This window comes from Primulina tabacum, chromosome 6 (assembly GCF_025594145.1).
Source record: "Primulina tabacum isolate GXHZ01 chromosome 6, ASM2559414v2, whole genome shotgun sequence".
Classification (NCBI taxonomy): Eukaryota; Viridiplantae; Streptophyta; class Magnoliopsida; order Lamiales; family Gesneriaceae; genus Primulina; species Primulina tabacum.
This window is the reverse complement of record NC_134555.1, coordinates 4,858,318-4,878,831: the sequence shown is the minus strand read 5'-3', so window position 1 is coordinate 4,878,831 and position 20,514 is coordinate 4,858,318. Positions and strand designations below refer to the sequence as shown.

The 20,514-nt window shown below is 35.6% G+C and overlaps 3 protein-coding genes across 6 annotated transcripts; 2 read left to right on the top strand and 1 right to left on the bottom strand.

Moving 5' to 3' along the window:
- The first annotated feature begins 4,382 nt into the window (after positions 1–4,382).
- On the top strand, positions 4,383–11,500 carry LOC142548914 (uncharacterized). 2 transcript variants are annotated; one of them, XM_075657553.1, is made up of 10 exons: positions 4,383–4,837; positions 5,770–5,813; positions 6,142–6,259; positions 6,354–6,480; positions 7,031–7,629; positions 7,992–8,274; positions 8,458–8,662; positions 9,644–9,808; positions 10,317–10,778; positions 10,924–11,500. In XM_075657553.1, exons 1-10 carry the CDS (start codon positions 4,657–4,659, stop codon positions 11,203–11,205), a joined length of 2,466 nt encoding a protein of 821 aa, XP_075513668.1. In that variant the 5' UTR covers positions 4,383–4,656; the 3' UTR covers positions 11,206–11,500. The 2 variants fall into 2 exon arrangements, with proteins under 2 accessions (XP_075513668.1, XP_075513667.1); XM_075657552.1 differs by having other exon boundaries at positions 8,383–8,662.
- Positions 11,501–11,583: 83 nt separating this feature from the next.
- Positions 11,584–13,940, bottom strand: LOC142548915 (putative methyltransferase At1g29790). Of its 2 annotated transcripts, none has more exons than XM_075657555.1 (2): positions 12,737–13,940; positions 11,584–11,601 (listed from the first exon to the last, which is right to left on the bottom strand). In XM_075657555.1, the coding sequence occupies exon 1, from the start codon at positions 13,864–13,866 to the stop codon at positions 12,751–12,753; it is 1,116 nt and encodes a 371-aa protein (XP_075513670.1). In that variant the 5' UTR covers positions 13,867–13,940; the 3' UTR covers positions 11,584–11,601; positions 12,737–12,750. The 2 variants fall into 2 exon arrangements, with proteins under 2 accessions (XP_075513670.1, XP_075513669.1); XM_075657554.1 differs by lacking the exon at positions 11,584–11,601 and adding an exon at positions 12,026–12,258.
- Positions 13,941–14,981: 1,041 nt separating this feature from the next.
- On the top strand, positions 14,982–18,355 carry LOC142548913 (uncharacterized). Of its 2 annotated transcripts, none has more exons than XM_075657550.1 (7): positions 14,982–15,183; positions 16,996–17,067; positions 17,141–17,190; positions 17,291–17,355; positions 17,675–17,766; positions 17,853–17,924; positions 18,024–18,355. In XM_075657550.1, exons 1-7 carry the CDS (start codon positions 15,181–15,183, stop codon positions 18,057–18,059), a joined length of 390 nt encoding a protein of 129 aa, XP_075513665.1. In that variant the 5' UTR covers positions 14,982–15,180; the 3' UTR covers positions 18,060–18,355. The 2 variants fall into 2 exon arrangements, with proteins under 2 accessions (XP_075513665.1, XP_075513666.1); XM_075657551.1 differs by lacking the exon at positions 14,982–15,183 and adding an exon at positions 16,338–16,860.
- Positions 18,356–20,514: the final 2,159 nt, after the last annotated feature.

Sequence of the window (20,514 nt, the reverse complement as noted above, 5' to 3'; positions counted from 1 at the left end):
CAGAAATTAGTACCTCGATTTCTTCAATATGGGGTTGTCTAGTTAACAATGGCTTAATAAAATTCATTGTTTTTAAACCCGTTTTTAAGTTGAATTCACACACAAACTTATGAAATTTTATTTTTTAAAATTTATCAAAATAACTTATTAAAAATATAATATTTAACGGCACGATTATTAGTTTTTATAAAAATTTTACCGTTTGACGGGAACCAAAATATCAATAGTATATGGGATTTTATACCAAAACAATAAATTAATTAATGAAATAAACAATATGTTTTTAGGTGATATCTTGAGATCTTCGATAATGACAAATGAATCATGTAATAAAATTGATGAATTAGGGTAAGTGTTGAACACTATTTTCTTAAGAAGAATGTTTTCTCATGACCTTAATGCTTCGGTTTATGGCAGTCCTCATCAAGATCTATCAATTCCTTCTTACAATAACAACATTGTAAATTAGAAGAACAATAACAAGAAAAAATGGAATGTACTATCTTTCAAAATAAGGAAGCAGAGAAGGAAAAAAAATAATATAATACATGCAGAAAATCTAATGCTCAAAGGTGCTTTTTTATTGCCTTTGATCATGTATTTATAGATCTCAATCATTAGGGACGTGTTGTTTCATTTAAGTGTTGTCCCTTTATCAAAAAAACATAATGAAAAACGTCAAGGGACACAATTTGGATACAAAATATCATGAAAACTTCAATTTATAGTCAATTAATACCGCCGAACACCTAGGCACTTACCTCATAGCCTTTGAAATTCCAAGGCACTGAGGCAGGTGCTAAGGGCATCTCCAACCCCAACATCAAAATAGCGTTTCACGCTTTTTGATGCTGGGATTTCCTCAAACGGAGCTGCGCTATCTTGCAAAATAGCACAGCTCCATTTCCTTCTGCGCCAATTTGGCGCAGTGGAGTTTTCTTTTTTTAAAAATAAAAAAAATTGAAAAAAAGGAAGAGTAGATCGAGCTCTTCCCTAAAATAAAAAGTGAGTGGGTCGAGCTTTTTCTCTTTTTAAAAAAAAAAAATTTGAAGTGAGAGGGTCGAGCTCTTGTGAGAGCTCGATCCACTCACTTTAAAAAAATTTAAAAAAAAAAGAGTGGGTCGAGCTCTTCGACCCACTCATCTCGACTCACATGGGTCGCAATTATTAATTGAACATAATATTAATTATATCAAATATAAAATATAATTATAATTATATCACTAAATTTAAAAAATACACAATTGATAACTAATAAGAAAAATATTAAATAAATCAAATAAAAAAGAATATTTCGAGAATATTATTTTTTAAAGTAAGATTTGAAGTAGGTAGGTTGGAGAGAGATATTGTATTTGGTGCAGAAATTACGCTATTTTAAAATAGAGTTGTTTTAAAATAGAGTTTTGAGTTGAAGATGACCTAAGACGCCGCCTCCCCACGGTCTTGGAATAATCCAGGGCACTGAGAAGCGCCTCCACTGCACAAAAAACAAGCACCTAGGCACCTCCAGGCCGCACTTTGGAGCTTTAAGGCGCCACTCTTAGGCGCCTCCCTTTGCATCTGGAACAATTTTTGAATTTTTCTTTGATTAATTTCGATTTAATAAGCCTTAAAATATTCCAACCCAATTTACATTCAAAATTTTATTTAATATTATAATTCTAGAATTTTGTTATTACATTTTTCTCACGTTGATTTGGAACACATTATAACATATAATATTTATCATTAAAATTGGTACTAAAATATCCTCAATAAAGAATTGATGCAAGATAAAAATATTGTAATCAATGAGACGAAATCACCTGCTATACTTGATATTCCAAATTGTATTACATTTTACTCAAACAAGCCTTGTTTGTAAAAAAATTATTAAAAACTAAATGCGTTAAATACCATACATGAATAAAATACAATAAAAATTACAGACAACACATTCGATTTAATTATTTTTTAACTAAAAATCATAAATATATTGTTTTAATCATTCATCGTTCTTGAGATACAATTTATTGTTAATTTCTGTCAGGATCGAGATTAAAAATTTAGAGGATGTGAATAAATTTTCTTTGAATTGTTTTGATTGCGTTAATAATACGGAAACTTTCTTCTATTCGATTGAGTTTTCAATAAGTCAATTAGTGTGAATTGCGTGGAAGTAAACTTACTGAAACTTATTTGAACAAATGACTACTCAGATTGATGGTTAAGAGAAGATAGACTGAATGCTAAATGAATGCATGAATGTTTATGGATGTTCAGAGACTTCAATACTCCTATGTTACCCGTTCTTCCTCAAGGAAGGTTAGTACTAAAAGACTTAAATAATTACAAGCGATTTGAAATTACTTACTTCAGTTAGGATTTAGCACTGAATAACTGAAACTCTTAGTAAAACTGAAACGGAAGACTTAGAGCCGTAGAGTTCCTTACTCACAACATATATGAATTAAACAGAAGAATTTTGTACACCAATATGATCTTTTGATATGATCAGATAAATAACGAATCAATGTGTGCTTCTTCTTTGATCTGACTTGTAATATTTTTGCTAAGAGCTTTGGCTTTGTTTTCAGTCGAGCATTCTTGTGTTTGGCTTGTTCAATTGATCACATATATAGTCCCAAATTTCAACGGTAACTTGTACAAAAAAATATCCGTTCATGACTGCAAATGTGTTTGTTTCCAATTCATCGTCTTTTCTGGTATCAGTTGACTTCTACAGAGATTGTCACTTTGATCCTTAACACTAATCGATATTAAAAAAAACTGTATAACTTTAGGTTATGATATTTAATCACTGATCGATAAGGTCTTTGTAACGATCTTGTTTAAAGTGATAACTTGTCAGTTTGAATTAAGTAGAAATCCCTTAATCAGTTTGGTAGGTTGATTTTTATGCTGAATATCAATTTGAACCATCGATCAGTTAGGTTACTGATTTCAGTTTTTGCTCGAATTCAGTTGTGATCTTTTCATCAAACACCAAATGTTCCAACAATTTCTTTTTAAAAAATAGATTAATCAAATGTTTAATCAATGATTAATTGTATTCTGCAATTGTGACGCTCTCACAGATTTTTGGTTGACTCGGTATGAAGATTAGTTTCACAAAATTGACATGTGAGACGATTCATATGAGTTTTTATGTTTGTAAAATTAAATGATTTTGTTAGAAGATTTTGATTAGTTGATCAATTTATTTAATTTTTCTCTATCAAATTGACTATAGAAACACATTAAATAAAAAATATTTGTTTTGTACACGTTTCTTAAAAATTCAATCAAGAATATCTGAGTCACTACAATTAATTAACCCTTATCTGAATGGAATTTCAAGCTTTAAAGAGGTCAAATTTTCAAATGGTTTATCCACCCATTACCTAGTTAGCTTGTATATATTATAATATAAGATAGATATATATAAACCCTTTTGGCCACTTAAATATATCGATGTAAATCCAAAAAATATATCACCCTAAATAACAAAAATAAATAAGCAAAAACTCGTGTGAGACGTCTCACGTGTCGTATTTTGTGAGACTGATATCTTATTTGGGTCATCCATGAAAAAATATTACTTTTATGCTAAGAGTATTACTTTTTATTGTGAATATCGGTAGGGTTGACTCATCCCACATATAAAGATTCGTGAGACCGTCTTACAAGAGACATACTCAAATAAATATTAAACAAAAGTGAAACTTTACGAAATATTTAAAATCTATAAGTCTTTACAATATATTAAAATATTGTGAAACCAAGCAACCTATGCTCCTAAACCACTTCACATGGATTTTGAAATTGATATGCACCAAGTTTTAAATTAATTGCTTTTGATTTGAAATACTACTAATATGTTTATTTAAACATATAAACTCTTGTCAATCAAATTTTAAATCCGATCTGATTAATAAAAAAGTGACAAAAATATTATTATTTTTGTATATATACGAGTGACGGATATAAATTTATGAGACTGCTTCATAAGAGTTTTATTTTTTAAAAAATTATTAACTTAATCTATACGTATATTTTATAATAAGACAAAAACTTATGTGAGACAGTCTCACGGGTCGTATTTTGTGAGATAAATCTCTTATTTGAGTCATCTATAAAAAAATATATAAAAAGAGTATTACTTTTTATTGTGAATATCGGTAGGGTTAACCCGTCTTACAGATAAAGATTCGTGAGACCGTCTCACAAGAGACATAATCATAATAAATATATATACCACAAAATAAGATTAATTTAGTCAATGTTTAATTTATTTATTACGAAAATATATTATTGAATAGAATATAGTAATTTTTTGAATTTATCTCATTATTTTTTGTTTTATAAATTAACAAAACACGACATATAGATATTTAAATTTGAGCGAGAGAAGAAAAGAAGAGGGTTTTCGAACCGCATACATCTACGGATAAATCTTCCATTGGCTTACGAATTTACATAATATTTCTCTTCTATCGGACTACTTGCATCCACCGGAAGTCTCCAAAAGTGTGTTTGTTTGTTTTCTACGAGGAAAATTACTCATTGTGTTTATCAATTTGTGCAAATAAAGTGAAGCAGGTGATTCAAGAACCGGAAAGGCGGAACTTTTGGCATTGCGAGATAGGTGTAGCGTTAGATCTGTTCGGAAATATGATGAGTACAAGCAGGCGAAGCAGCGGCGCTTCTGGGGTACAATCCATACCAGATGGGTCTCGGAAGATGGTGCAGAGTTTGAAGGAAATTGTGAGCTGTCCGGAGACTGAGATCTACGCTGCCCTAAAAGACTGCAATATGGACCCTAACGAGGCAGTCAATCGCCTCCTATCTCAAGGTTTTTTTTCTTTTTCCTGGGAAATCCCTAATCTTTTGAAGTTTTTCGATGTGACGTTAATTTTGTTGTTTGGTATCCTGTTGTTTGGGGTTTAGTGGCTTAGGAAAAATAGGTATTTAGAAATTAGAGACTTGAAATATCTTTATGTTATATGAGGCCTATGTTTGAATTTATTTGGTTGATCCTCATCTTCAAGATGTTTGAAGAAACGGTGTTTTAATTTTAGAAATGTACGAATTAGTTCTCTTTTAGTATTTGTCAACTGACCCTATTTCAGTTATGAAACAGAATAATGTTCCTGATTCTTGTAGTGTTTGCTGGCATGATAATCGGCTAGCATTAGTGATTTAGTTTGCGGAGTTTCTTTCCTTTGCTTTTATTTATCTCGCACAACTTTCTGTTGCAATTTGAATCCCCTCATCATTATACACGTGATGACATGAAAACATGTTACTTTTTTTCTGAATTATTTACATTGTGAATTTTGGTACTTCGCTAAATCATATAAAATAAGTAATCTTGGCCAGTGCAAGGCAGGCTTGGATTTACTAGTACATTCTTTGGGTGCGTACTTATATGTCTTCACGTGTAGATTAGTAGTTGTGTGGATTAATTTTACATTTCTGTGAAGGCAAATGTTCATGTTTCCTCTTTCTGTTATGACTTGATTGGGTGAAACCTTTAAGATGAAAAAAGTTTCCTTTTACAGCAATGGAATTTTGTTTATCTTTCGATTGTTTTATTGTTTTTGCAGATGGTTTACAGCAGAACCTGATTTTTTCTTAAACAGAATATTTACGTCATTCTAGCTTTTTGGCAAGTTTAAATTGCAAAACTAAACAATGTCACTTTTTGTGGTTCGTTAAGAGCTAAAATTTTGTTACCTTTATTTATTTGACCTTATTTCTGATGTGGTGGTTGTAATTGTTTAGATCCTTTTCATGAGGTGAAGAGCAAACGAGAAAAGAAGAAAGAGGTTCGTGAATTTCATCAATGCTTTTCACTGCTGGTTCTGTGGTGACTCTTCTCTTTCTTAAAATATTAATTGAGAAAAAGGCAGGTTCATCACCCTGCAAGGGTAGTTGGTTGGCTTCTAGAATTCTCAGCCATGTGTTATAAGAGTGTGGGTACATGCATCTGGGTTCACTTGGGGGCAAAGCATCTGGAAACAAAATGATTCATTTTCTCTTCTTGAACATTGTCCTTAAAGCCATAATTGCTTGGTTTTATCACGAAGTTTTGGATTAACAATTCATATACATATGAAAGTTGGTAATTTTGTTTTTCTTTTGTACTTTTTTTAGGGCAAAGATACTACTGAATCTAGGCCTCGTGGTACTAACAACAGTTCGAATCGAAATGGAAAGAATGCTGTTGATCGATACCTTGGTCGTGGTAGTTCAGCACCATACAATTCCCATGGTACTTTTAACTTCTGTACAATTTTTAAGTCGATCAATTGTAAGGATAATCGTGGACATTGAAAACCTATTGGATCATACATCTTCCTTCTCAGAGTCAGCTCCTATTTATGGAAAGGTGGCTGATAAGAAAGAGGATGGATCAACTCTGCATATGAGCTATTTATCTTCAGCTCCAGTTGTTGCCGGAAATAACAAAAGCAGTGGGCCTCCTGGCCTCAGGTTGTTCCCCTTTGACCATGTCGAAGCACATCTTGTAAAGTTTGTATGAGGTTGTCTCAAGGGTCGTAAAACTTATCATTGTGAATTGACAAATGACTGTCTGGTATTCTGAAACTTTTGTTCTTGTTGGCCTTCTTAGTAGAGATGCTGCCAACTGCCCTTTTTTCCTTTTTAGTAATCCACATTTTTGCTGTTTCAGCTTCTGTGATGTATTAAAAGTTGAAACCTGTTGCAACACAAATGTAAAAGACGTGCACACTTGCTTATTGTACTGTATTCTAGTGATCATGCACCATTTACCTTACAATTGGATAGTTAGGTCTTAAGATTTAATTGTTTTGTTATATGCAAATCATGTCTTCATTTTGGTGATGCTTTAACCTTTATACTTTCTTGTGTTTGTCTGCCTACTCTGTGATGTAAGGTTTTCAAAAACCTTAAAAAAAATTTCTTTGTCAGCAGTCCTCCTATATTTGTAGTGTTGGCTCTTTGCTTTTGACGGTCTTTCACATCCATTGCTTGCTCATTTTTATTGTGTCATATGTTGCAGTGGTGTCTCCATTGACAGTGAGCCATCAGACACCCAGCTATCTTCTGGATTTCAAACTGCATGGGGCGGTGTTCCTAATCAGTTGTCTATGGCTGACATTGTGAAGATGGGTAGACCACATAATCAAGCACCTAGTGCTCCAAATGCATCTCATTATAATATGAATGACCAAAATGTCCAAGGTCCTACGACAGCTGCATTACATCAGAATCTGAGATTTTCAGAAGATCAAGTTTCTGATGTTCACGATTCAAGAGTTTCTTTGGCCCAACAGGTTCCCACCAACAATGACTGGCCAACCATTGAGAAGCCTGTCCCTAAGAACATACTTTCTTTACCGGAGTATCATGTTGATTCTGAGCTGCACTCAGAGCCATATGATGCTTCTGTCAACAGTATTAGTCAGCAGTTTGAGTCCGAAGAGGTCCAAGATGCAGAAGATGTTGTCGATCCTGGAGCAAATGATGTAGGATCTGCTTCTATCTCCGGTACGTTGATCCAAGAGAATGAGTCAGGAGCTGCATCTATTTTTGAGAATGACTCACGTGAGAACACGGGTTCCTTCCAACATCACGTTTGTGATTTCGAGCATCATGAAGGTGAATTTTCTTGAATTCCATTCTATTTCAGCTCTTAAATAATAGGTATATTCCTCCCTTGCAAGTTTTGTTGATTATAGATTAATTTATACTAAAGCAGATTTTGGCATAAGCAATTAAAATTCGAAAATGTCACTAATGATTCTTGCTTAGTAAATTAAGTCATGCGATTCTAATCCTTATTTTTTAGTTTTGCTAAATTAAAAAAATTAATCTTGTGTTACTTTAATCGAGGATTTCAAGATCTGTGGATATCTATGTGGCAAACTATTTTGTTTTACACCTGTGTGTACACTAATGTTTGTGGTTCAATAAAAGTTAATGTTTTGGAAAGCTGACTCCTTAATGTGATATTGTTTCAGATGAACCTGGTGCTTCAGTGTCATCAGTCTCCAGAAACCTGGAACAATTAAATATAAAGGACGGGAGAGGATTACCATCTGAAAGAGATGGCCCATCCGTTATAATTCCTAAACATTTGCTCGTTCAAAATGTGGACTGCTCACACTTGAGCTTTGGTAGTTTCGGGTCTGGCATCAGTGCTGCACATTCTTCCGGGCCTATGACATCCGTGCCTTTAAAAATTTCTTTGGAAAAGACACATGGTGAGGCTGATTTGTCATCAGTTGGGTATACAGACTCTAGGTATATAAATTATTTATCTTTCGGGAAAATGTTGTTCTTTTTCTTGTTAATATTATAAGTATTCATGCTCCAAATTTTTTTCATCCCAAATTCCCAATTTTGTCGCAGAAATACTGTGTATTTTGTTGATGATTCCATCCGAAATACTTCTGATGGTAATTTATTTCATACGCCTGGTGTAAGTTCTGGGAGTTATGATGCATCATCTGCATCACAGCCAGAAGATTTGAAGCCAGAGCATGCTGAAGTGGCTGATGGAAACCAGTATCCCTTTCAAGCACCCAACCCTGATTATACCTATAATGAGGTCCAACAGCTGAATGCAGCGTTCAGTCAGTCCCAAACAAGCTCCCACATGCAAACACTTGCTCCCTTTTCTAACGTTATGGTACTACTACATATTTGAGACGTTCTCTTTGAAGATGATTCTTTCGATGACTCTAGTGTCATTATGTTAGGTGTCCTAAGGTCTGAATACATTGCTTCAGTTTTGTTGTCGGCAAGTAAGAAAGGAAAATGAAAATGATTCGATTGACGTTTGTACATTCATTATCTACCCTTTTTTGGTTCCATAGATTTCAAAGTTTATATACTTTCTGTGTTTGTTTGCATATATCATGTCATCTGTGTTTGTTTGCATATATCATGTCATATGTATTTGTTAGCGTATATCATGTTATTATGGGTTTTGTGGTTATCGACTTCTCTGCATTTAATAAGGATGAGGTTCCTACTTTATACAGTTGTATCGTAGGAATCTGATATGTCTAAATGCTTGTTACAGATCTTCCTTTGTTTAATACTCTTCTTGCATAATTCTTTGACGACATTCAAACTCTTGTTTTCTAAATATTATTGTCAATTAGTCGATGTAGTTGGGCATAAAGTTATACTACCTTTACGAATCTGTTGATACGAGTTATGTTGGAATATGTTGATATCAGTTTTAGCCTTGCTATTACCGTGTATTTGTGTGCCTTTGAGCTAGTTTTTTGAGGAGTTTAGGTTCTTATGATTCTCTATGTATAGTTTGCACCCTCTGATTGTTTAGTAAAGCGCTCTAAGTTGGATACTGCGGGGTAGATATAGAGTTCAAGAAGTGGTGATATCTGTATGGATCTTCAATTACATTATGATGATTGAAACTTTGGTGTGTTTTATTCCAGTTTTTTTCATTCTTCACCCACTGCAGATTTTATATCGACACTATCTATGTGATAATCTGTTGCTTTTCGTAGTCTATTATGATCGTTATTTGTATTCTTTTTTTATGTCATCGTTCTTTTCATTTTTGACTTCTACTGGGATAAAGTTGCTTTATTATTGAAATTTTTCCTTGGATTTGTTTCTTGTATTGTTACCTTGACAGCAATCATACACAACACCATTACCAAGTACACTGCTGGCATCAAATGTACCTTCCAGTAGGGAATCTGATCTCCAGTTCTCGCCATTTTCAATGGCACAATCATTATCAGCTAAATATGGCAATTCTGTCTCTTCTATTGGTGGCTCAGCAATTTCCATGTCTGAGGTAACCCATGTTAACTTTGTAGCTGGAACTTTTCCTGTCATTTTCCCTTCCAATTGTATGCATCTTGTTACCTTTTTTTCACTTTGTTTTGGCAAACATTATTGATCTCCAAAATATTTGGATTTGCCATTTTGTGGGTTTAATTCCATAATTACTGGATTATTATATTATAGCAATCTATCAAATAAGCTTGTTTTGCATCACTGCTGCCCAAGCCCCATCATCATTGACAAATCACTATCTGGCCTGCTACTATGAACCAATGCCTTTAACCTTCTGCTGTAGCGTCTGTCATAATCTACTGGGTAATTTTGTATATTTTTGTATTAACGAAATAACTGGACATGTACATGAATCCCGAATAACACATTGGACATAAACAAATGTATGACCACCTTCTCATCAGAAAAATTTCAACCTCTTTAAGGTATGGCTGATAGAGTTGTGATAAAAAACTGATTGTTTCTGACCAAGTTCAGTAGCTGATTGTGTAATTGGTATCCTACAGGCTTTAAAGACTGCTGGTTTTTCATCAATGCAGTCTTCTCCACAGGCCATTTCTGGAACTAATGTTGCCGCTGGACCTCCTCTTCCTCAACACCTTACTATGCATCCATATTCCCAGCCTTCTCTTCCTTTGGGGCCATTTACCAACATGATTACCTACCCATTCTTGCCTCAAAGTTATACTTACATGCCCTCTGCTTTTCAACAAGCATTTCCAGGCAACGGTACATATCATCAATCTCTGGCTGGAGTACTTCCTCAATATAAAAATAGCATTTCTGTAAGTAGTTTACCTCAGTCATCTACAATTGCTTCTGGTTATGCTGCCTTTGGGAATTCGACTGCCATTCCTGGAAACTTTCAGATGAATCCACCTTCTGTCCCATCTGGTGCAACTCTAAGTTATGACGATGCTTTGGGTTCCCAATACAAGGATAACAATCGTCCGATCTCATTACAGCAGGTATGCTGCAATGGTTTTAAGAGTGCTTAAATGGATTCTTATACATTGATGATTTTCAAGCTCCATATTTTCTTCATAGAAGTGAAGCATATTTATTGAATCAGACTGATTGCAAGGCTTATGAAATAACTGAATTTACTTTCAGAATGATAACTCGACCTCGTGGCTTCACGGGCTTAATTCCAGAACAATGTCAGCTGTTCCAGCCAATACATTTTATAATTACCTGGGGCAAAATCAGCAATCTGGTGGATATGGGCAAAACCAGCAGTCACCACAGAATTATGGAACTCCAGGCTACCCTAATTTCTATAATCCTCAAACTGTCGCTTCACTTGATCAGCAGCAGCAGAATCCAAGAGAAGGGTCACTTGGCAGCTCCCAAGGTCAACCTAACCTATCTCAGATTTGGCAAAACGGCTACTAATCTCACCACCTCCTGGTCTTTCCAGGCTTGCAGTGAGTTTGAAATAGGCCTTTCAAGGAGCTCGATATGATTTGACTGGCCTCTACCCCATGCCTTGAGCTTGTATTTACGTGTTTATCGTTGTTGATGCAGTGTGGGCATGGGTTTTATTCGCCTGTCGGTGGAGACCCTTTTTCTGTTCCACTCTTAAATTTTTCTTAAATTTAGTTTCACCCCTTTGAGAAATCTTATCTTGTTAACTTTGCAAACGTTGAATGTCTAATCCTGGTTCTGCATCTTTTAGAAATTGGAATCACCCCCTGTTGATATTAACTAGTTTTTTGGCTGATAATCGAGTCCCTGGTTTTTCTGGATACGACAGCTGAGAAAGTTGCTTCTGAATTCATGTCACATCACCTGCATCAGTGTTAAATGTGCATGTTTCCATAAAACCTCGCACTTAAATAGTTTACTCTTTGATACGGGTATGCAGCAATCTGGTTTAGCGCATAACTTATTAGTGGGGATGTTTGCATGCATCAATTAGGGAAGTATCTTAGTGCTTCGTCAACTTTGGATGAAGACGGTTTAGTTACAGAACTGGAAAGCATGTACTAGTATAATCGTTTTTGGACAAGAGTAGCAAATGAACCCATCGATAAATTGGATTATGCAAGTACTCGAAGTCAACTATCTGGTGGAGCAGAAAGAAAGCTATTATGTATTTATTCTTTACAAAAATATCCTCAATTAGTCACTTTTTTAAGAGGTTATAGTCATTCCCTTATACTCGAGATTGTAGTCAATGTAATTGGTACAAACCCACAGTATACCAGCAACGTGAAGATCAAGTTGGAAAGATCAAATTGAAATACTTGAGAAAACGAGTGTTGATCATGTACAGTTAGAGTTGAGCAGTCCAAACACTATCAAGATTCAAGACTGTACAACATTCACACCATAAGCGATATTCCAAGCATGTCAAACTTCGACCCAGTGAAATTATATTCAATGGTTTTGATAGCATCCGGGCTAACCTAAATCCATTCTTCTGAAGTTCCCCATTCCAGATGCCTGATAATGAGGCTAACAATTTAATGATGTGATCAACTAGAGAGGATCACCGCGAACTTTTGCATAATTTTCGTAATATGCTGAGCCATATCGAGATATTGAGAAAATATGAAGGTACGCAAGGGTGCATCAGACATCAATCATAATTTGGTTAATCGTCATCATTTTATAAAGAAACTTAGATTAATAGTTAGCTGAATCCAGTTTGTAAGGCCCCCAACCGTGGATCCGGAGAGTGACATTTATTCTTTTGCAGCTTTCTCTCCAACAGTTTTACAACATAGAGATCAAATACCAAAATCGTAAACTGATAACAAGCTAAAGATATAGATTTTACAAATGAATTCTGCAATTTCGTATTCTAACTCCAATCACATGGATCATGAATGACATCTTGTCATACAAGGAACCAGGTATTCAATATCTTCGTTCCAAGCCAGAACTAAGATACATATCACCAAATCTAGGATAAATTTACCTTAAATGGGTGACTTATGATCTTGTCAATGGCTTCTGCAAGAGGGCGGTCATATAAACTTCTCCATTCTTGACCCCGCTGGAATCCGTCTTGTTTCCCACAGCCCACTTAACCTTCTTGTACCCCAACTTACCTATCAAAGGTGTAAACACTTTCTCAAGATCTGCTCTTTTGCTGAAGAAATGATCCAACAACAAGTACCCTCCACCCCTCAACACCCTATCCACGTCAAAAAGCAAGAACTCCATAGATGTGATGGGTATCCACCGGTTTACGGCATGCCCACACCGCACAAGATCCATCACCCCATCAAACATCGGCAGCCTCTGCTGCAAAGGCACATGGAGTGGCACTAATCCCCTAATTGCCACAGCCTCGTTATACGGCGCACCAAGATTCATTGTAGTGGTTACTACTGTAGCATTCCGCAGCTTCATTTGCGCCGCAAACGTGCCGGTACCACCACCAATGTCGAGCGCAAGACGAATGACACTTTTAGCTGAAGCAGCTAGCTGAAAAAGCTGTGAAATTGGGAGATCAAGATCTGATTTGTAAGTCAAAAATTTTGATTGCTCCGTTTTCATGTCAAAACCCAAGTCGGGTTTCATCCCGGAAAAGCAAGAGAAAGTCTTGCAGCTGTAATGGTCGAGTAAAGCTGTCTTCTCTGGGAGAGCCGAAAAAGGGTTGGTGGGAAGTGAAGTGGGGATACTGGGAAGGGTTCTTGAAAAGCAGCGGCGGCGGGGGAGAGGGTGGCAGCCGCGGAGAATGAGATCCTCGGCTATGGGAGCATCATCGGGGCAAACTGAGAAGGGTGTGTAGGTCATGTACTGGTGGAGGAGTTTGGGGTGATCTCTGCAAGAGGAAGCTATAGGTAATATACTGGCGGAGAGGAGAAGTTCGGAGGCGGTGGAGGAGGGTGTTTTCTTGGTCGGTGGAGTGGAGGACTGAAGGGTGGTGAGGTGGTTGATGGTGGCTCGTATGGTGGAGAGCTGGTGGATGAGGTGGTCGGGTACAGGAGGAGCGGCGGCGGGACTGGAGTTGACGGTGGAGGAGAGGTGGTATAGGGATAGAATGTTGGTGGCAACCATAGCCAGTAAGAGCAGCAGATTTAGACCCATTGTGAACCCCATGGATCTAAGATTTTCTTGATCTGCAACTCTTTTTCTTCTTCTTAAATCTTAACTCACTATTACAAACTGTCAATTATGTCACCTCACGCTATATAATTCTTTGTGGATTCATAGTTTATTTATTTTTTTAAATTCTTTTTAAAAAAATTTTGATGATCAACCTCGATCTGTTTTTTTATTAAATTTTTTTGAGGGACGAACCATGATTAGAATCAATACTTTTGGAATTACGTGTTGCAAAATTCTGTGGTAGATAAAATCACAAGAATTTTTGTGTCGATGAAAATATGGTAAAAAATAGTATTTTTTTAAAAAAATATACATATATATGACAAAAATTTGTGTGAGACGATCTCACAGGTCGTATTTTATGAGACGAATCTCTTATTTGGATCATCAACGAAAAAATATTACTTTTTATACTAAGAATATTACTTTTTATTGTGAATATCGGTAAGGTTGACTCGTCTCACATATAAAGATTTATGAGACCGTCTCACAAGAGAACTGCTCCATATATATATATATATGGATGGTACAAATAATTTGTCGTCATAAATAGTATTAGAAATTAAAATAATATTTATGGAATATTTTGTAATGATTGATTAGTACTTCAGTGCTAAAATGTATTTGGAAAAAAAGGTTGTTTCACAACAAAAATACGCTTGTAAACACATAATTATATCATTAGTGTATGAGCAAAAATTTGTAGATACGATTTCACTGATCGTATTTTATGAGACACATATCTTATTTGAGTCATCCATGAATAAATGTTACTTTTTATCCTAAGACTATTACTTTTTATTGTGAATATCGGTAGGATTGACCCGTCTCACAGATAAAGATTCGCGAGACCGTCTCACAAGAGACCTACTCTAGTTTATGAGAGTTGATATTACGTTTTATTTTATATATAAAATATGTGTTAAATTTATTCACAAATAAAATACAAATAAAAAAACTGGGATATAAATATCAACTCGATATATTTTTTTAAAAATTAAATTTCGAAAAAATTCTTAGATTTTCCAAAAATATCCATAATTAGAATAATGTATATTGATTTATCTTGAATATAGAAAGATGGCTAACTTTTAACAAATTGTTGTAGCACGAGTTTTTAAGAAGCAAGAGCAATTGGAGGGAATTGTATGAAAAGCAAGAGAGAGAGAACCCGGATCCGAATCACCGCGTTATTCGGACGCTAGCGCGGGCCCGTGTTCTTCCCACTGATAAATATTTCTTAATTTTCAACTTTTTGATGATTATTTTCCTCACAAGCAGTGGCTTTCTAATCTGCAGAAACCAATGGTAACCATTTCCTCTTTCTCTATGATCGAAATTTCTTGTAATGTATTTCTCCAATTGGTTATGAAATTTCTTGTTAGGGTTTCTTGCCACAGCTTTGTCTCGTTTGTTATTTTTATTGAATCATGATGGCGCTTTGTCCTCCTCTTTGATACCTCGTGCTTTCTGTTCTCGAAGATTTTCTGTGCACCAACGGAAATTTTCAGTTCGTAATTTGGGAATATAGGGCATTTTGCTGATCATGTGTGTCTTGCTCATATTGTTTGCTGAATTTAAAGCTTTTTTTTTTTCCTTCTGAATTTCCTGCTTCGGAAAAAATAGATGATTGAACTATAAATGGACTTATATGGTGTGGATTGTGGACTTAAAAGACCTGTAGCTTAGTCTTTTTTTATTGTTAGCATATTGGGGGTTGGGGTGCTTTTTGTTTTAAGCTAGTTCGAACCTAGGTCTTTGTCCTGTTGGGAGAGGTTAATGCCATTGCACCACTAGGGGTGGTGGCTGTAGGTAGCTTAGTCTTTTGATTACAAACATAATTTCCTATTTGTAGATCTACTCAAAGTGCTAGTTAGTTGTTTTGAAATCAGGGGCAGTAAATATGTGGAAGACAAATTAGACAGGCGGACAAATTTTGTGTTCAAATAATTCAAAGAAATCCACTCGACTTTTATGAATGCTTTTCGAATCCTATAACTGGTATTTGTTGTTATTGTTATGAATATGGTTTCAAGTTCCTATTTTTCAAAATGATTTGCGATTACTTCCGTATCCTTCTTTTAAATAGAATCTTTTAATCCGAATACATTCTTAGAGCCTCGGATAGAATGCCTTCATTATATAGCACTGGCCTGGTCCAGTATGATTCATTTGGTTAGCCCTGTTTCTCAGGAAGTTACGCTAGGTAATTTATCAGAGCTTCCAATTGAATGCCAAAAGGATCTAGATTTTGACAAGTTTGTTTCGGTTGCAAATTCTCAATAATTTGCTTACAATAATGCGTATAAAACTTGTCAAAAGCTAGTACATCATGTATACATTCATGGGTTAACTTAAATCAAACTGCATGGACCTAGAATAATACCTAACTAGCCCATCAATGTTACCAAATAAATAATCCATGACTTATAGATTAAAAAAAAAGAAATATATGGTTAAAACGGTATTAATTGAAGATAATCCGAAATCAAGCCCGAAATTAAGATTTCTACTCTTGTATTTGAGCTAAGTGGATCCACTTCGGCTCTTCCTCATTAAATTGGCTTAAGTTGCTAACTTGACCCACCAACTCTTAAATTATCCCATTAAAACCCCTAACTCTTAAATTAATTATCCCATCATTGGATCTCAGTTAGGCTTCTTAACTTCTTGAATTTGGTCCAGTATGCATTAGTTTTGAATAATGACAGTCACGAGCTTTCCAAATGGTTGATTTCCAAATTAATGGAAATTGGAATTGGATGGTCCCCTTCAATAATTATATGGTATTGTCGAGAAAATGCAGAAAAACTGTGGATGGAAATAAGTCAAGAATCCTAGTTTCTATGTTGTAATTTAAATAGCTCCTCTGCATGAAATGACCCCTTCTTCCCCTCAAGAAAATCAAAGAAGGTGATGTGGAAGAAAGTTAATCACATGAAATGGGAGAATGGAAAAGAAATCGGGTCAGGTGATATTGTCTAGGTAACCTTCAATTGGTTTTGTGCCATAATTTGTTAATGACGAGTTGGGAGCAAGAGAATGTTACTCCTTACTGTGCAGCAGAACATCTTATTGATTTGCTATAAAAATCTTTGTGATCCCAATTTTTTTTCCCAGGCTGACCCAGAATTAGAGGCCATCAGGCAAAGAAGAATGCAGGAGCTAATGGCTCAGCATGGTGGCGGCACAGTATGACTTAATGTGTCCTTGCTTTGTGTCCATTTTTTAGTTTATATATGCTGATGGACTTGTTAACTTGTAGGGTAATCATCAGAACCCTGAACAGCAGAAAGTCCAGGAGGATGCTAAAAGGTGAACTCTCCTGGCTTCTTTTACTGTTTAGGTTGTTATACAATTACTGATGTTTATGTATGTGTTGGAATATCTGAACGGAGAAATTTGATTGAGCTAGGGAGGCAGAGGAACAAAGGCAAATGATGCTTACTCAGCTGTTGACATCAGAAGCACGAGAGAGACGTACGTTGGATAATGAACTCGGGCTTCATTACATTGTGTTATTTCATAATCTAAAGATCCTTGTCTCATGTTTCGATTGAAAGTTTATAACAAATAAGCATTTTTATCATTGATTTATTTGCTTTAGGGGGAATTAGTTTCTTTGTTTTGCCAACAATTTGATGTTTCACGTGCTAGTCAAATGGGTCCATTACACGAGACAAGGATCTGTCACCAAATTGTCTTAATTTATTAATTTCAATGTCTTGGCAATCATGTGCTTCACGCTCTATTCAAATATGATATATGCTTTCTTTTTTTAATATGTTTGTATTTGCAGTTGCTCGGATTGCACTAGTAAAACCTGAGAAGGCCAGAGGAGTTGAGGATGTTATCATAAGAGCTGCTCAAATGGGTCAGATTACTGAGAAGGTACCTAGCTCTTTGCTACATGCTATATGCATTTCTCTCGGTGTGTGTCCTATATTGCAACCCAACGAACTATGACTTTGATGTAGGTATCTGAGGAGAGACTCATATCATTGCTTGAACAAATCAACACCCAAACTAATAAAGAAACCAAAGTAACAGTAAGTCAAATTGTCTCAAATTTTATGGCACTCTTCTCTCATTCACTGCAATCCTGTGATTCATTCACTAATCATCCAGTTTTATCTGAAATTTCCCAGATTAAGAGGCGCCAAAGTATTCTTGACGATGACTAGATTAGATGTAGTTCGGTGATCGACCTCTTGTTTATATGGATTGCTTGTACGATTCATACGAGATGAAGATCATGAGGGGAAAAACATCTTTCTTATGTATTTATCGATGTCTTATCTAGATTCTCCTTTCATATCATGCGTGAGATATCATACCTGGATAGACTGTGGCGACGGTGAGTTCGAGTCTTTCTATTTCTGCTGTATTTCCAGAAAGAGGAACAAGAGATGAAAAAAGATAAAAACTATGCGATGTAGAATTTTGAGAACTATGCTATTGACTTGTTTAGTGTGTTTTATCCATGGATATGGATTTATCATACACTCTTCACGGTGCCATCCTTCTAATCAAACGGTGGCTAAGAGTACTAAAATTAATGGGATAATCTGGTGAAATCCCATAATTTTTAATGTTGCATTGCATCTTGGCATTCTTAAAGAGAATGTTTCATGTTCGAGAGACCCTATGCGTGTACCCCTTCCCCAAGATTCTAGAGTAGGTATCTTATGAGACGGTCTCACGGATTTTTATCTGTGAGACAGATCAACTCTACCGATATTCAAAATAAAAAGTAGAGTAGGTATCTTGTAAGACGGTCTCACGGATTTTATCTGTGAGACGGGTAAAATCTACCGATATTCACAATATAAAGTAATACTGTTAGCATAAAAGGTAATATTTTTTATGGATAACTCAAATAAGATATCGTCTCACAAACACGATCTGTGAGATCGTCTCACACAAATTTTAGCCTAAAAAGTAATACTCTTAGCATAAAATTAATATTTTTTTCATAAATATTCCAAATAAAAAATCTGTCTCACAAAATACGACCCGTGAAATCGTCTCACACAAGTTTTTGTCAAGATTGGGGATTGCTTCTGCCCGTACTGTGCTTTCAACTACCGCCCACTAAATCAATATAGTTTAAAAAGCAGTTAGCTTTATTGACTTAACCAGAAGAAGAAAGAAAGCGAGGTACGTGCCGATTTCCTATTAGCTTGTGTAACTCATGTCACCTAACGAATCAACTAGCTGTACTGATGAGCTAGTTTGCTATCTTTTATGTGTCTACATGATGGATTGGCCGGCTTCCCCACTACTTGGATTGATCTCGTCCCCCTGTATGCTGTGTACCGCGTGCTGGCTTCACTCCATTTGAAGAGAGTCTCTTAGTCCCCAATGTATTAGAGTGTTGAGAGGGGGGCGGGCATTGGGCCTGTGTGTCGGATGGCAGCCGGAATTGTGGGTTCGCCCGGTAGTTAGATGGGACTACCATCATAGGGACCCTTGAGAGTGGCTCTGAGAAAGCGTCAGATCCTTAGTTGGAACGACGAGCCTTAGAAATGGCATCTTGGAAGCATTACTTTTAAAACAAAAATATTTGTTTTTTATTTTTTTATCCAAATCTTTGGAAAAAATAATATTAATATTGGGTGAGACCCATGATTCTGATAATATTGGGTTCAAATCCCGTGGGAGATGTCTAGTTAATTAGTTTATGTTTAGATTTAGATTTAAATAAATAAATTCTCCACCCCATTATATATATATATATATATATATATATATATATATATATAAATAGTTATTATCTTATGTCATTCTTTCCCAAAAAATTTTCTCACCCATTTTCTAACTCCCCTCCATAATAATTATTTAAATCGTTACTTCCCAAAAACTTATTGTAACGTACCCTAATTTTTCTACTTCAAAATTTGCAGAAAAATTTAAAATTTTCTTAAACATAAAATCTATAAATTTTTCCGCAAATTTTGAAGTAGTAAAAATTAGGGTACGTTACAGTTGGTATCAGAGCCGTGTTCTTGTAAAGGGTTATGCCTACTGCCAGTCACAAGAAGCTCACGAAGTCCATCTCCAGTCAGTAAGTTTTAAAGTTTTTAAATTATGTTATGTAGTAAGTATTTAATCATGATTTCAGCATGGACATATTTAAAAATTTAAGTTATGTGCATCTTATGTAATTTATATTATGTTCATGCATGTTGGGTAAATTTTAAAACAGTATGCCTCCTAGACGTTTGATTGCCCGTGGAGCAAGGGATGAGGACAGAGAGACTTATGATGGAGGGAGGGCCACTCCTCCTCCACCACCAGATATGCAGGCACAGATGCTTGCGGGTATGACGCAATTTTTCGCACAGTTTGCGAGGAACCAGACTACTGTAGGCCCCGAGGAGAGGCCTAGACCAGAGGCAGTATATGAAAGGTTCAGGAGGATGAGTCCGAAGGAGTTTTCGGGTACTACTGACCCGATAATAGCTGAGGAATGGATCAAGTCCATAGAGGTAATCTTCGATTTTATGGAGCTGACCGATGCTGATAGGGTCAGGTGTGCTACGTTCCTTCTGTCAGGGGACGCTAGGCTATGGTGGGAGAGTGCGTCAGTGGCAGTGAATTTGCAGACTTTGACTTGGATGGGATTCAAGGAAGTGT